Here is a 15,980-nt window from a genome sequence, read left to right as displayed (position 1 = left end):
GTTACGCAACATCGTTACTATTGTTTTTTTTTTTTTTTTGTGATATGTTATAATACGAAATGTATATATCTAACATTAAAGAAAATGATATCTTCTGATGCTGATAAAGATAAACGAGCGCTTTGAAAGTAGTTTAAAGTTTTTAACATAAGCCAAATAACTTTATATCAATGTCCAATGTTTATGTTTCTTAATTTTAAGATGTATGTTAACAATTTTATATACTTACAGTTCGTGATTTCTGCCACGTGTACCAATATTGGAAAGGTGAAATGACGTGGAATTTGTGGCTGCGCTAAATGGTAGCCGTATATATTGTGGGGCGGTCGGTTGGTTGGTCGGTGGGTTTTGTTTTGCTGCTTGCTGATGCATTGAACCTTAAAACTAAAATCAATGGGATTACTTTCTTTACATTATATGGATGCCACGTGTTCCAATTTTAGTGGCTTGGGCGGTTTGTGTCAGGTGTTTTTTTTAACGTATTTCATTTTTCTTATATTTTGTATTTAGTTATTTTAAGTAGACACGTACTACAAATTAAGATGCACCTTCAAGTTTCAATGCATATGGGAGGTGATTAACAAATTATTCACAAAAGATTCTTTTATCATAATGTGGATTTCACGCACAATGTTTAGTTTTAACTTTTAAAACATGCAATGATGCAATATTTATGAGTGTCAAGAAATTTTTGTGCACGGGTATATTTGATCGACCTATATATACTCATTATTAAGGTACTTGGCTTAAAATGATTCTAAGAGATGCAACTAGGTTATCATTTTGTGACTTAGTAAAAATTTAATTAATTAATTCCTCTTATTGATATATAACATTTTAGTAATTTGTGATAGTAACTACATATAGCTGTTTTTGTGTATTTATTTCTCGTTCCTAAGTAACAAATTTGGGTTTACATAATTAGCTCAAAATAAGAAAAAAAATAATGAAAATAATAAGATAATAGACCGTTATAACTAGTAAAATAAAATTTTGAAAGTAAATAGCATATAAAAGTAGTTAAAAAGAAATTACTTTTTTTTTTACTTTTATAAGTTAATAGATATATGAAGCATACAAAAATGAAGTATTTAACTTAGAAAATTTAACACTTTTTATCTTTAAAATCAAAATTTTACTTCTCTAAAATACCGCCTTGCTTATTTTTATGTGGCTTACAGAAAAAAAACAATACGAGATATGCGAATTCTCTTATTGTTGTTATTAATTGTACACTGTGGAGTTTTTGGGTCGGTATAAAAGTATGTTATTAAAAGAGTTATACAAATATATAATATGACCACATAAAAAATAAATGTGACTTAAGAGTGAAGGTCCCACACAAATGATTAATTACAAAAGAAAAAGAAGTGGCTAAGTGGAATTGGTTGTATACCGGGATTCATGTGAAGATGATGGAACACCAGGATGGCATCTTCTTCCATGAGTTGTATTTTTAAAATAATAAATCATGGAAACCAAATTTCTTAAAACTACCAAGGTATTCATGGAGAATTAGTGTAACTTGTATTTTAGGATTAACAAACATTTAAGTTATATCTATGTACAAATCTTTTACTTGGGTAAAAATATACAAACACCTTAGCGTATCATTTTATTTATCATTTAACATATGTTATAGTGATCATTCGCCATTCACCTTAATATTTTTAATACAAAAAAAAAATATTATTTTTATAACAAAAATTACTAGACAAAATATATAAATAGAGGATTGATTAATTAAAACTTATCACCGATAATTTAAAGAAATATTACATAATGAAAAATTTTAAAACTCGTTTTCATTAACAAAGTTTAAGCACAACCTATTTACCGGTTTTATTAGGTTTGTTGCCGTGGCCTCGTGGACTGCAAAATAGGCTTCAAAATCTGATGTGACGTATCTTTAAAGCCAGGCACACCGCACCGGGGCGGTAAAGAAGGGGCTTCAATGAATTATCAAGAGGTAAAAGAAAAGCTTCAACATATGGTGGAGCCCAAATACTAAAGGGGTGAGACTTTAAACCACAAGACAATGTTAAAAGGGTGATATTTAACGTAACGTAATGTAATTTTATCTTGAGCTTTAAAGCCCCTTCACAACAATCAGCCTTATGGCCTAAAAATAATTTTTTAGCTAGAAAATAAATTAACATATATAAAAATTATCATTCAAACAAAGTTTCTACATACTAAACAATTTATTTCACAAAAATATACAACTTTTGTAACAAACTATACATAAACATATTAAATGTTACCTTTGATATGCAAACTTTGATCTAGATATCAATTTCCTTTACCAAACCCACCAAACCCAAAGTTATTTTTAGAAGCTAACATGATGACTTCTCACCTATAAAAACCACTTAAACTCCCTCCACTTCTCATCACAAGCTCACTACTTTGTGCCTAAACTTAGAGAGACAGTAAACCTTTTCTAGAGAGAGAAAGGTAAGAAACAATGGAGGGTAAGGAAGAAGATGTTAGGCTTGGAGCCAACAAGTTCACCGAGAGACAACCCATTGGAACATCAGCTCAAACTGACCAAAGATTACAAAGAACCACCACCAGCACCTTTGTTTGAGCCTAGTGAACTGTCTTCATGGTCCTTTTATAGAGCTGGGATTGCTGAGTTCATCGCCACTTTCTTGTTCTTGTACATCACTGTGTTGACTGTCATGGGTGTGGTCAAGTCTCCAACCAAATGTGGGACTGTTGGTATTCAAGGTATTGCTTGGGATTTTGGGGGTATGATCTTTGCACTTGTCTACTGTACTGCTGGTATCTCAGGTATGTTATTATTATCTACAAAACCCTTGTTTTCTTTTATGCTTTATAACTGTTAATTTGGTAAAGTTAAGTGCTTTTTATATGAATTTTAGTTTTGATCTAATTGTATGCATTGCCAAATTGATATTAAAGGTTTCAGTTTCTGTAAAAATAAAAAAAGTGTGTTTCAAGATTAAGTTTCTTGAATTTTACATTTGGTCTCAAGAAAATGTTGCTTTCCCTTAAAGTTCCAGTTTTGTTACTGTATTAAAGTTTCATGCTAACCCTGGTTTAACAGAACATAATTTTGCTTGATATGATATGATATGGGCTATTGTTGTACTAAATTAAAAGTTTCATTTTCTTGAATCATACACTTAATTTTAAAGAAAATGTTATCTTCAACTTTTGTTCTTTGGGTTTCATCATTGATTCAATTTTCTATTAACACACTTTAGATTGGTTACAATTTGCTTTAATATGATATGGGTTGTTTTTATTTTGTGTAAAAATATAATCTTTATATGTTAATCATGTTATCTGTTGATTCAAAACAGGAGGACACATTAACCCAGCTGTGACTTTTGGTTTATTGCTGGCAAGAAAGCTATCTTTGACCAGGGCAGTGTTCTACATGGTTATGCAGACCCTTGGAGCCATCTGTGGCGCGGGTGTGGTCAAGGGTTTCATGCACAAGAATCAGTTCAACGCTCTGGGAGGTGGTGCCAATTCTGTAGCCCATGGTTACACCAAATGAAGAAACACTAAGTGAACCCTGGGCAGATTATAGATAATCTGGGGGTTAAGTAATGTTTCCCACGAGGATGAGGTCTAGCAGAGAAGGTTGTTCTTCAGGGGACCTGCAAAACAGACACCGTAAGCTCGTCACTGAGAAGGGGTGGGGTTCCTCCTTGTGACCACCCTCCGGCGTGAGAATCAGACTACATTGCTCTGAATATAAGTGTATATTAAGAGATTGCTAGATAAGATTGAGATATCAGATGATGTCCTTACCATTCCAAGGTGTTGGAGTATTTATAGCCGAAGGTAGGTTTCCTAGAAGGTACAGCCGGCTGAATAGTATTCCTGTTCCACCAACAGTGGACTACGCACAGGCCATGCTGGTTTGTGAATAGGCTACGGCCAACAGTAAAGGTCGGCTGTACACTGTTCCTTTACTGCCGGCTACGCACTGTTCCACCAACTGTAGGCTGCGCACGTCCCATCGTAAGGGTTGGTGAGTAGGCAGCGGCTAATAGTGACAAACAGTACTAGAGGGTGCTCCTCCTCGTATTGTTGTCGGTGAGCTGTCACCCTGTGATTGGTTCATGGGCTGTTCTGGTCAAATTGTCTGTTCCGCCCATACCTTGGTAGGTATAGTACGAAAGATCTTCCAGAAGCATACGGACTGGCTCATTTAGGTGGGAGTATTCCTGCCTTCCTCATTCCTTCATGTGACTACTAAAGTAGGTAATGCCTTGTGCGTGTAGCCTTGCTATTAGTGCGGGTAGCCTTCCCTGATGGCTTGTATCCGCAGCTGCGGGAACAGGCGGGGTACTTCACCATTGGGAGGCTTTCCCTGCATGTACAGCTGGCGTACTGCGCGTAAGGTTCTCTGAGCATGGTGGGTCCTGCTGGAGCAGTTGGTCGTTGCGCAGACGTCCCTGTTCAAGGTGAGTCTTGCGGGTCCAACTGGGCTCTGCTGTGACCTACCTCTTCAAGTCCCCCCAGTCCAATGTTCTTCTCATGAATTATTAATAAGTGAGGTGAACTTTTGGACTTAGCAAGGGGTTTTGAAAAGGGTTTAGATCTTAGGTTTTCCGTGGTGATTCTCCCCGCGGTTTTCCTGATGTCACGCAGAAATTCCCGACTTTTCTGCTTGATCTTAGGGTATGAAGCGGGTAGGTTTGTAGCCTTCTCGCAAGTCAGGAGCGTTGAGTCCCACTTGTGTGGATTCTCCCTGGGGTTTTGATAGTTTTCAACATAGTGATCAATTATGCTAAAACCACCAATTCCATCTTGGAGTTTCAAACAATATAGTTCTCGACGATCCCGTCATGCGGGGATGTTATTCCCGTTTCCGCAAGCATGGCCCAGAAGATCCTTCTTGGTTTGAATTCCCTGCAGAGTGCTACGTATGTGAAGGGTTTTGCCTTGACACTGTACCCGCACTCGTCTTACGGTTACTTTATTCCCAAGGTATTCCTGGTGCCAATTCCCTGCGGGTGCTAAGTATGTGAAGGGTTTTGCCTTGACACTGTACCCGCACCTGTCTTATGGTTACTTGGTTACCAAGGTAAGGGGTATTTTCCCGCCTACTTTTGAATCTTTTTTTTTTTTTTTTTTTGAATTTTTTTGAAATTCGAAGAGTTGGTGAAAGGATAAGAACAGTCCAAACCTCTGAAACGTCGTGCGACGGTTTCTTCTGACTGTGTCAGGACGTGCAGGAAGTTATGGTGACGTGACAGTACATGGTCATTCCAGACGCTTTTTCAGGCGCGTGGGCGCGAGTTTTCGGGCGCGTGGCCGCGAAATTAATGGTACGCGTCCTTTCAACAGCTGTTGCCAGCTTGCTTTTTGCCACGTGTCATAGTTTCATTGCACCTTCGATTTCTCTCTCCTCCGCATTAAATTCATCGCATTAATTGCGATTAGTATATAAAAGGGGAGAGGGTTCTCTGTAATCCACACTCACTCTTCTCTTCATCTTAAGAACGATTTCCGGCGAATATTCATCTTTCAGTCGAGCATTCTCTTGAAATCGTTTTCTTCTCTCTTTTTGCAAGATGTCGTCTCGTGATCTCGAATCTACAGCCGATGACAAGAGTACTGCTGGCGAGTGCCAGTGTGCTCTGCCTAGCGATCTGTATCAGTACATCGTCAGGAAGTTCATGCTCGAGTCTCTCGAGCCTGAGTTTCCTGAACCCCACCAGACGGTGTATGATGCCCCCAGAGGCAAGATCGGGGTTTATGCTGCATTCTTTGTTTATGGGAATCTTAGGTTCCCATTGACAAAGTTTGTTTACCGTGTCTTTGAGAGGCACGGTGTGCACCTGACCGAGGTGCACCCGATGGCGATTGCCAAGATTCGGCACTTCGAGTGGGTGTGCCAGATTCTGGGCATTGAGCCCTATGTTGACGGCCTGATGACCTTCTACACTTGGAGGTGCATCCAGGGGTGGTATACATTGATAACCCGGATTAAGGGTTTGAAGATCTGCGCAACCGAGCGCAGTCTTCGCTCGTGGAAGCGGGAGTTCTTCTTCATATCCGCTCACGCCATCCCCCTTGCCATGAAATTCAAGAACGGGCAAGCACTTCCCAGCCTTCACGCCTCCAACTACGAGGAGGCGGAATGGTTTTCGAAGATATCCCGAGTCCAATCTCCGGTTTACCGGTTTGCGGAGTCCGGGATGGTGATGTTGGGGATGAGCCGGGTGTGGAAGGAGGCGGATGCGCGAAAGATTCCGATCGTCCTCGAATACGGTTCGAACTCTGTCCCTTACGGTATGCTTTGTTTCTTTTTGTTGATTCTGAATTTCTTCTAACTTTTTTCCTGTTTATTTCAGAGCGGAACGACTTGCAGTCGCTCCTGAACCCGCGGGAGGCTGACGGTCCCGCTCGGATGGGTACTCGCGCTCTAGACGAGAACGAGTTGCCCATCCTAGAACAAACTGCGGATCGGTTCGTGGAGGTCTATCCGCTAGGCCACGAGATCCTTAGCGCCAGGCGGCCAGGTAAGGCGCTATTCGACCCTCGACCCCTCAATGTTGAAACCTCTGCTGAAATTCCTTTAATCGTATGTTCTGATGAGGAATCCGCAGATGGTCCTCCGTTGGTGCGGAAGAAGAAGGCTGCCGGCGGGAAGGGGAAGGAGAAGGTGGCCTCCACTGCCGATCCGGCGCCTCGGTCTGATTCGGAGACCGAGAGCGAAGAGGTGGCGGGGAATCCCGGTGGTGATAAGACCACCGCTCCGGAGGCTGCGACTGTCACCTCCGGAGAGCCCAAGAAGACGACGGTGAGCGGCGCAAAGAGGCCGGCTCCATCGGGTTCGTCCCCGCCTCTCCGTACCTTTAGGCTCAAGAAAACCCGTAAGTACAACTTCCTTTAGCTTTTATCTTCATAGCTTAATATATATCCTTTAACACTTCTCTGTGCAGGCGTGGATGTTGACACATTCCAGGGTGGAGCGCAGAGGAGTACCTCTCCGCCAATGACGGTAGGCTTGGTCAGCCTACCTGAGGCGACGACCCAGGCGCCTGCGCCTGCTTCCGCTGGTTCAGTTGCTCACTCCTTTGAGCCGACTGTTCCAGCTGTGATGACGTCACCGCCGGCTGTGAGTGCTGTTTTTACCGCATCTTTCACCGAGCCGGCGGTTACTTTTGCTGCGGATTCCTCGGCGGCGACCGCGGCGGCTTCTACCATGCCTCCGTCATCGGCAACGACGGCCGATCCGTCAGGTATGCATGGGGCTTTGCGCCAACCTCTGCCTCCTTCCCATCTGCCTGACCTCTTGGATGGATTTCCCTTGGGTTCAGGTGATGGATTTGGCGGCTATCGGCCTGTAATTGACCCTACAGGTGCGCAGGGTTCTTTTGGCCCATTTTATATATATATTTTTTTATCATCTTTTCCTAACTGCTTTATGTTTTTTGCAGTGTCGGATTTCAATGAAGTGTATGTTCCACGATGGAACATTCGCCGAGGAACAACCCTTCGCACCCCTGTGGAGTGCGTGGAATGGGCTCGTCACGCTGCTCCTAGTGGTGCATTGGGGGAAGCCATGGCTAGCTACCAGGAGGGTAGGCTAACCAATGAGCTTTGGGTTCTCCTGGCCCGGATGCAGCCGCGCGTCGAGCTGCTTTGTCGTGAAAACGACAAGTTAAAAGCAGCTCGCCTTAAAGAAGTGGCTCAGGCGCGGGCTGTCCGGGAGGAGAACCAAAGGCTTTCCGCAGTGGCTGCGGAAAAGGAGAAGGCCTTCAAGGCCCTCGAGGTTGAAGTTCAGGCTCGACTCGAGGCCCGTTCCAAGGCTGCCCAAGCTGTTAATGAACAGCTTCGGCTGGCTAAGGAAACTGCGAGGAACGCAACCGAGAGGGCCACCAAGGCTGAAGCTGTTGCTGAGCCTCTACGCGTGGAGAATGAAGAGCTTAAAGTCAAATTAGAGGCTCTCCAGCAGGCTCATGATGCCTTGGCGATGGAAGACGCCAAAAAGCTCCAGGAGATCTTGGACCAGAGGGGGGTGCTTGACCATACTGAGCGGAAACTAAAGGGCGTCGTAGAGGCTGCGGCTAAAGAAGTGTTGCTTGCCAATCTCAACAAGAGTGAAGCCGAACGCGCCCGTAACGAAGCTCAAGCTGCCCTCCAAGAAGCTCTGGTTGCCAAAGAATGGCTTCTTCGAGAAGCGTTGTCTCAGGTAAGCTTTTCATGTCTTTACGCTTTTCTTTGTAAGTAGAAAGGGTTCTGATACTTGTATATTTTCTTGTAGGTTGTGCATCGGGTCTTCTCAGAGACGTCTTATGACGATGCTATGAGCGCAGCCCTCAACGCTTCTCATAAGGATGGGGAAAATGCCGGCTTCCTGCTTGGTCTAGGGTTCGTTGAGAAAGGCATCCCGCCTTCCAACTTCCCTTTGTACAATGTTGATACTGAAGCTGTTTACGACCAAGCAGTGAATCAGTATGCCGCCTTCCCGCATCCGGTGGTGGAGAAGGTGAACGAAGTCGCTGCTGCTGATGATGGGCTAGCTATCCTTAAAGCTTTCCTTGAACCACCACGCTCTACTGATGGAGCGGGTCCAAGTGGAAGTGGTCCTGAAGCTTGATTCTGAAGATCCCTTTCCACCATTAGCATAGATTTTTGCTTTTGTATAGCTCTTTGTAATATTTGAATTTTGATGAAATAAAGATTGTGTTAGTTCTTTGCCTTGTTTATCTTACGCATGTTTTGATCTAACTTAGCAATTCCTTTAGTACTTTGATAAGTTAACTTTTTAACGTGGTAAATTATAAGTTTGTTTCGCTTCCTCTTTCATGATTGTGCGGGTATGACCGTCACTTACACTTAGTAGGATGGCTTAACTTTACTTATATCTGACCTGCGTGGAAGTTTTTCTCATCTTTTCCTTTGAAATTTTCTAAGTGTTCAGAATAAGTTAACCTTTGAACGTGGTAGATGATAGGTTGAAGTTTTGCTTCCTTGTTCGTGATTGTGCGGGTAAGACCGTCACTTGCACTTACAAGGATGCAAAACTTTACTTACATCTGACCTGCGTGTAGGTTTTCCTTATTTTTAGCGTTGTGTTTATGCGGGTTTTGCCGCCTTCCACACGTAACGACTTACTTCTTCCCCCATTTATGCGGTGAATACCTGCACCAGTGTGGGAAGTTCATAAGTCTAAAGGTAAGGCTATCAACACATTGTGAAAGGAGAATCATTTCCATTAGAAGTGGCTCTAGGCCTTTTCTTTACAAATTTGGAATTGATCTACATATAACATTTGCGTAATTGAGCTCCATTCCATGTTCTTGGGATGGGAGTGTCATCGAGCCTTTCGAGCCGGTATGCGCCCTTTCCCAGGACTTCTTTAATAATGTAAGGCCCTTCCCAGACCGGGGCCAGCTTTCCTGGGCGTTCTTGGTTCGAAGCCTCGTTGTTACGCAGTATGTAGTCTCCTATATTGAAGTTGCAGAGTTTTATCTGCGTGTTGTAGTACTTTTGCATTTGTCGCTTTTAGTTTTCTTCACGCACTGCGGCTAAGTCTCTGCGTTCCTCGGTTAGCATAAGGTCCAACCGTCTTTCCGCATCATTGTCTTCTGGCTGAATCAAGACCCTTGGTGAGGGTAAACTAATTTCGACCGGGACCATGGCTTCAGTGCCATAAGTGAGGCTGAACGGGGTTTCTCCCGTACTGGCCTTCTTCAGCGTTCTGTTTGCCCAAAGGACGTGCGGAAGCTCGTCCGCCCAGCCGGATCTGTGTTCCAAGAGTCTTTTCTTTATGCCTTCGACGATGCTCTTATTTGCTCTTTCCACCTCACCATTACCTTGCGGGTGTGCCACTGAGGTAAAGGTGTGGGTGATTTGAAGTTCTTTCAGCCACTGTTGTAGCTTCTTGTCAGCAAAGTTGGTGCCGTTATCGCTCACCAAATTCTGTGAAAGTCCAAAACGACAAATAATAAATTCCCAAATAAATTTTTTGATATGTTTCGCGGTTGTTTGGGCTAAGGGTTTTGCTTCTATCCACTTGGTGAAGTAGTCGATGGCTACCACTAGGAACTGAACATTTCCTGCTGCTGTAGGAAATGGGCCTGTCACATCGATGGCCCACTTCTGAAATGGCCATGAAGAGGTGACTGGAAGAAGTTCATTCTTCGGGCGGTGCGTGTTGGGTGCGTAGAGCTGGCAAGACCTACATTTTCTGACGTATGTCAGCGCATCCGTATGCATCCCCGGCCAAAAGTATCCCGCGTTATTTAGCTTAGCTACAACAGCGCGGGGACCTGCGTGTATTCCACAGATGCCTTTGTGTACTTCCCTTAGGAGGTAGTCAGCATCTTGGTTGTCCACGCATCTCAAAAGTGGGCCAAAAAAGTTACGCTTGTAAAGAATGTCATCGATGAGTTGATAATTCAGTACTTTACAGCGTAGTTTTCTTGCCTGGGCAGATTATAGATAATCTGGGGGTTAAGTAATGTTTCCCACGAGGATGAGGTCTAGCAGAGAAGGTTGTTCTTCAGGGGACCTGCAAAACAGACACCGTAAGCTCGTCACTGAGAAGGGGGGGTTCCTCCTTGTGACCACCCTCCGGCGTGAGAATCAGACTAGATTGCTCTGAATATAAGTGTATATTAAGAGATTGCTAGATAAGATTGAGATATCAGATGATGTCCTTACCATTCCAAGGTGTTGGAGTATTTATAGCCGAAGGTAGGTTTCCTAGAAGGTACAGCCGGCTGAATAGTATTCCTGTTCCACCAACAGTGGACTACGCACAGGCCATGCTGGTTGGTGAATAGGCTACGGCCAACAGTAAAGGTCGGCTGTACACTGTTCCTTTACTGCCGGCTACGCACTGTTCCACCAACTGTAGGCTGCGCACGTCCCATCGTAAGGGTTGGTGAGTAGGCAGCGGCTAATAGTGACAAACAGTACTAGAGGGTGCTCCTCCTCGTATTGTTGTCGGTGAGCTGTCACCCTGTGATTGGTTCATGGGCTGTTCTGGTCAAATTGTCTGTTCCGCCCATACCTTGGTAGGTATAGTACGAAAGATCTTCCAGAAGCATACGGACTGGCTCATTTAGGCGGGAGTATTCCTGCCTTGCTCATTCCTTCATGTGACTACTGAAGTAGGTAATGCCTTGTGCGTGTAGCCTTGCTGTTAGTGCGGGTAGCCTTCCCTGATGGCTTGTATCCGCAGCTGCGGGAACAGGCGGGGCACTTCACCATTGGGAGGCTTTCCCTGCATGTACAGCTGGCGTACTGCGCGTAAGGTTCTCCGAGCATGGTGGGTCCTGCTGGAGCAGTTGGTCGTTGCACAGACGTCCCTGTTTAAGGTGAGTCTTGCGGGTCCAACTGGGCTCTGCTGGGACCTACCTCTTCACCAAGGGTAGTGGGCTAGGTGCTGAGATCGTTGGTACTTTCGTCCTTGTTTACACCGTCTTTTCGGCCACCGATGCCAAAAGAAGTGTAGTGACTCACATGTTCCGGTATGTCACTCTTACAACATTTATACTTGTATCCATAGCTGATATTTTATCTTGTGCATATCCACAAATTTTTTATAGAATTAAGTAATTTTAACTTACAACATGACACCATATTGGTTCATGTTGAAAGACCTTAATTAGCTTTTGTTAATGCGCATATGAACTACTAATAAAGAATCTCGAGTTTCTTGGTGACCGATTTACGATAATGGATAGCATAAGTCTCTTACTTAAAGATTAATCTAACTTTAATTAGTATTCTTAAGTTAAACTTCTTATTGACAAAAGTTTCATACACCCTTGTCTTTAATTGTTGCACTCTTTTGTCACATTCTATACTTTTCATACTAAAAGACATAAAAACCCTGATGTAAATATAAAAGGGATCACAATAGATTTCCACTTATTCTCTGGATAATGACCAGACTACCTTTTGTGTTGTTTTTTTCTTGTGAGGAGAATATTGGAAAGTTTGGCTAGTAACTTTATGCCTATATATCCTTTTTTTTTCTTTTCTTTTGGCATTTATGTTAGTGATGATGATGTTCACATGTGAAGTGCATTCTCTTTATGTTTTCTAGTCCACTAGTGCTTTTCATGGTCATACTCATGAATGTTCTAGATAGCTTTAAGTGGAAGGTCATATTTGTCATTTCACTATAAAACCTATAGGTCATTAGACATAACAATCAATCTGGCCTGAAACTATGCAGGCCCATATCAGGCCCAATAGGCATTTGTTTACAACTTGTAGCTTCACATCTAACTTGCAACTGTTTTCAGATTTTGGCCCCACTCCCAATCGGGTTCGCAGTGTTCTTGGTTCACTTAGCCACCATCCCCATCACTGGAACCGGATCAACCCTGCAAGAAGTCTTGGAGCTGCAATCATCTACAACAAGGACCATGCATGGAACGACCACGTAAGTCGTCAACATTCTAAAAATACGTCAAGATTGCATTTTGATATAATTTTTGTACATTTATGATGAATGTAGCAAAAGGGTTAATGCGCGTTTTATAAATTTTGCAGTGGATTTTCTGGGTTGGTCCGTTCATTGGCGCCGCACTTGCTGCTGTGTACCATCAAATTGTCATCAGGGCCATCCCCTTCAAGAGCAGGTCTTAAATTTGAGATGGTGTGTGTGTAATTATGGTCCTAAAATCGATGCTATTTATATCTAAGCTCTTTGTGTTTGTCTATAAACTTGTTATGATTTGAAGTTATAATATGGAATCTTGGGCTTTATGGTTCATGCTTCATAATATTAACCGTTTTTGTTAATCAATTTTGTGATTAAATGAATGAGTGAAACAAGAACTCGTCTTGAAGATGAATGTATTAATCGAAAAATTCAAATGCTCCAAGTATTTAAATAGATGTCTATTCTCCACATAAGCTAAACGGCTAGTGAATGCGAACATGGCGAGTGAGAACCGTGAAGAACATATTCAGAAGTATAAGCGAAGTAAACACAGTCTATTCTTTATAATCTTTTTTATTTTTATATACATGTTTAAACACAACATTACATATACACACCACACTCCCCTGGTTCTATAAAAAACACACAAAAACAGCACTCAAACATCATTCACAGAACACAAACCGAAAAGAGAATCGAAACCATGGACTGTATTACAGAAGAAACACCGAATTGTACTTGTCTAGTTCACTTTGACTTGGTCAACTCCATACTGAATTCCCATAGTTTCTTTGCCAACTCGGCATCTTTGGCGTAAGCAGTTGGTTCCGCCACGTTATTGTCAGCAAAATACTCGCCACTAACTCCGTTCACCTGTGGGTTTAATGCCAAATAGCATGTAGTTGAAGCTCCCTGAAACCAAAATCAAGTAACAGTTGCCATTAATCACTTACATCTTGTGGGAGAAGATGCAAAAAAGAACAAACCTGTGGGATATTCTTTTGAAAGTACTTAAACAATCCATATATGAAAACTGTAAGAAAGAAGAAAAATATTAGTTTATGACAAACCCAACTGGAAATATCTGTAATTACCTGACATAAAGCTCGAGTGACGTGAAAGATTGGTAGGAATGACTCCAGGATGCAACACATTGACAGTTATGTCCGCCCCTTCTTCCTGTACTCAACGATGAAAATGCAATTTATCACAACACGACTTAGCAACGACCCGTATGGTCTTATTTAAGTACATGGTAATCATGTGTTTGATATATTAACAATCCTAATAATTACCTTGAGGCGCCTGGCTAGCTCCTTAGCGTGTAGAATACTAGCAAGCTTTGCTTGCCCATAAGCATCGGAACTATTGTAGCTGAAACGTTGACGGTATAGCGAACGCTTAGATTAAACATGTCATGAATCTGGTCTTCATTTGTCCATTAGAAAACATGCTAAATGAACGGACTTAATTGATACGTACCTTTGTTCATCATTTAGCTTGTCAAACCGAATCCCTCCTTTGTAAGTCGTCCTATGAAGTAGTGATGAAGTTAAAATAATCCTCCCTTCACGACCGCAGTTTCTAGCAGTAACTTTCATTGTATCCAACAATAGATTCGTCAAATGGAAGTGTCCTAAATTTTAAGTAAACGCGACTTCAGTTATGAATATATTTTTCCTAGTAGAAACAAAAGTGTGACATACTGACATATGAAACAGAACATACACAATGCATGAAAACATTGGTCGAAGACGTACCAAGATAGTTAGTTGCAAACTGACTCTCAATTCCGTCTTTAGAAAGGGAAAATGGAGACATCATCACCCCTGCATTACAACTACAAACGACAAAATCAGTCGATTCGACTAGTGCACTTCAAATTAAATATATACATGATTAAAGACAACTGTGTTGCATTTTACATGAGGATATTGAGGGGTAGACCCATGGAAATGTACTCATTTGCAAAGTTTCTGACAGATTCCAACGAACTCACATCAATCTTCATAACATCAATCCTAGCACCAGGGATACCCTTTATTATGTCTTCCTTGCATTTTGCAGCGGCTTCCATGTTCCTGGCTGCCATAACTACATGTACACCACGCAACGCTAGCACACGTGCGGTTTCTAGACCAATACCACTTGTAGGTCCTGAAAACAGCAAACCTTTTTATTAGATGATGAAAAACAAAAGATACAAAAGCATAAAAGTTCATAATGTTTATAGCCTTATAGGCATATATAACTATCAAAAATATCATGTAAACAATATTTCGTGAGCCAAGTCTCAAATCTTTCATGAAATCACAAACAATTTTCATCAGCCACTTTTTGAAAAAAGAAAACATAAAACAAAGCACAAAATCAAGATTCTTTTCAAAGTTCATGCTGGCTTCTGTTCTAATGGACGGTTAACGAAAGTCCCAGTTGAATTCTCAAAGCAAAACGACCTACAAATCGCGGAAACTTTGAATATCTATTAAAATGAAGAGAGGAACAAACCTGTAATGATGGCAGTTAAACCATGACCATCAATTCCTTTTGTAACATCTTCAGCAGTGTTTTTGGCTGAGAACCCTGATTCTCCTTTGCATGCAATTAGCCAAGTCATGCTTTCAAGAATTAGATACACCAACAATGGATGGTTTTCAGGTTTTTATAGTAGTTTTGCTTGATTAAGGTTGTGTAACAAGTTATGCCAAGGGTTATATACACTCTAAGAATCTGGAGTTGAATATTTGTCTCTTTTCTTAATTAAACTCACAATGTTTATACAGATGATCAGTGGATTTGCATCACTGTTAATAAAACTCAAGTTTTAGTGATTAGATAGAGATCATATATTGTGATTGCATTATTATATTAGAAAATTAAATCTAGGGGAAGGTTAACATACAAATGAAATTAACGTGCTAAACATGAGAATCAAGTGAAGTAATTATATATACAGGTAGAGTAATTATGTAATTACATCATAGAGTAATTATGTAATTACATCATAGAGTAATTATGTAATTACATCATAGAGTAATTATTATAGATTAATTACATAATTACCCTACTTGTATATATAATTACTCTACTTGATTCTCGCGTTTGGCACGTTAATTTCATTTGTATTTAATCTAAACCCTATATATACTAGTTTAAACAAATAAGTTTATCTTATTTCCAAAACTAATTCGGTTAACTTTAAAAAATTGATCAACAAGGAGTGATGAATTGTGAAATACGAATAGATTCATACTAATAATGCACCTTTGATAATTATAAAAATAGATAATTAAAAAAAAAGATTCTTAACTTTAATTCCAGCTATTTGGTATTAAACTAATATAGAGATCTCAGTGGTTGTTTGATATATGCATTTTACTTAAAGTAACTTTAATTTTTTGTATTGAGAATATAACAATCATACAATTAATTTTTAAAAAAGTTATTATTTAGAACTTATTCAAAAGGGCTAGAACGAATGTTCTAGACCAAAGGAGTAGTAATCTAATAGTACTCTTGTTACTTTATTTACGGGAGGTCGTTGGTTTGAGTCTCGTTCGTGACAAAATGTCATGCG

General features: G+C 41.2%; 1 protein-coding gene, 1 long non-coding RNA gene and 1 pseudogene across 3 annotated transcripts; 2 read left to right on the top strand and 1 right to left on the bottom strand.

Moving 5' to 3' along the window:
- The first annotated feature begins 2,261 nt into the window (after window positions 1-2,261).
- On the top strand, window positions 2,262-3,532 carry LOC143627256 (aquaporin PIP1-2 pseudogene; annotated as a pseudogene). Its single transcript, XR_013152562.1, has 2 exons — window positions 2,262-2,796; window positions 3,333-3,532. The product of XR_013152562.1 is annotated as an aquaporin PIP1-2 pseudogene (transcript).
- Window positions 3,533-12,261: 8,729 nt separating this feature from the next.
- On the top strand, window positions 12,262-12,811 carry LOC143627314 (uncharacterized). The gene is made up of 2 exons (XR_013152575.1): window positions 12,262-12,400; window positions 12,511-12,811. It is a non-coding gene; the product is annotated as an uncharacterized LOC143627314 (long non-coding RNA).
- Window positions 12,812-13,017: 206 nt separating this feature from the next.
- LOC143627313 (short-chain dehydrogenase TIC 32, chloroplastic-like) lies at window positions 13,018-15,119 on the bottom strand. Its single transcript, XM_077097161.1, has 8 exons — window positions 14,912-15,119; window positions 14,329-14,560; window positions 14,164-14,243; window positions 13,886-14,039; window positions 13,699-13,777; window positions 13,498-13,582; window positions 13,390-13,436; window positions 13,018-13,315 (listed from the first exon to the last, which is right to left on the bottom strand). Exons 1-8 carry the CDS (start codon window positions 15,018-15,020, stop codon window positions 13,151-13,153), a joined length of 951 nt encoding a protein of 316 aa, XP_076953276.1. The 5' UTR covers window positions 15,021-15,119; the 3' UTR covers window positions 13,018-13,150.
- Between the last annotated feature and the right edge of the window lie 861 nt (window positions 15,120-15,980).

This window comes from Bidens hawaiensis, unplaced genomic scaffold, assembly GCF_021521415.1.
Source record: "Bidens hawaiensis isolate Kalapana, Puna unplaced genomic scaffold, B.hawaiensis_p1.1 tig00004618_1, whole genome shotgun sequence".
NCBI lineage: Eukaryota > Viridiplantae > Streptophyta > Magnoliopsida > Asterales > Asteraceae > Bidens > Bidens hawaiensis.
Note: the sequence above shows the minus strand (reverse complement) of the source record. Positions and strands in the feature narration are given on the sequence as shown.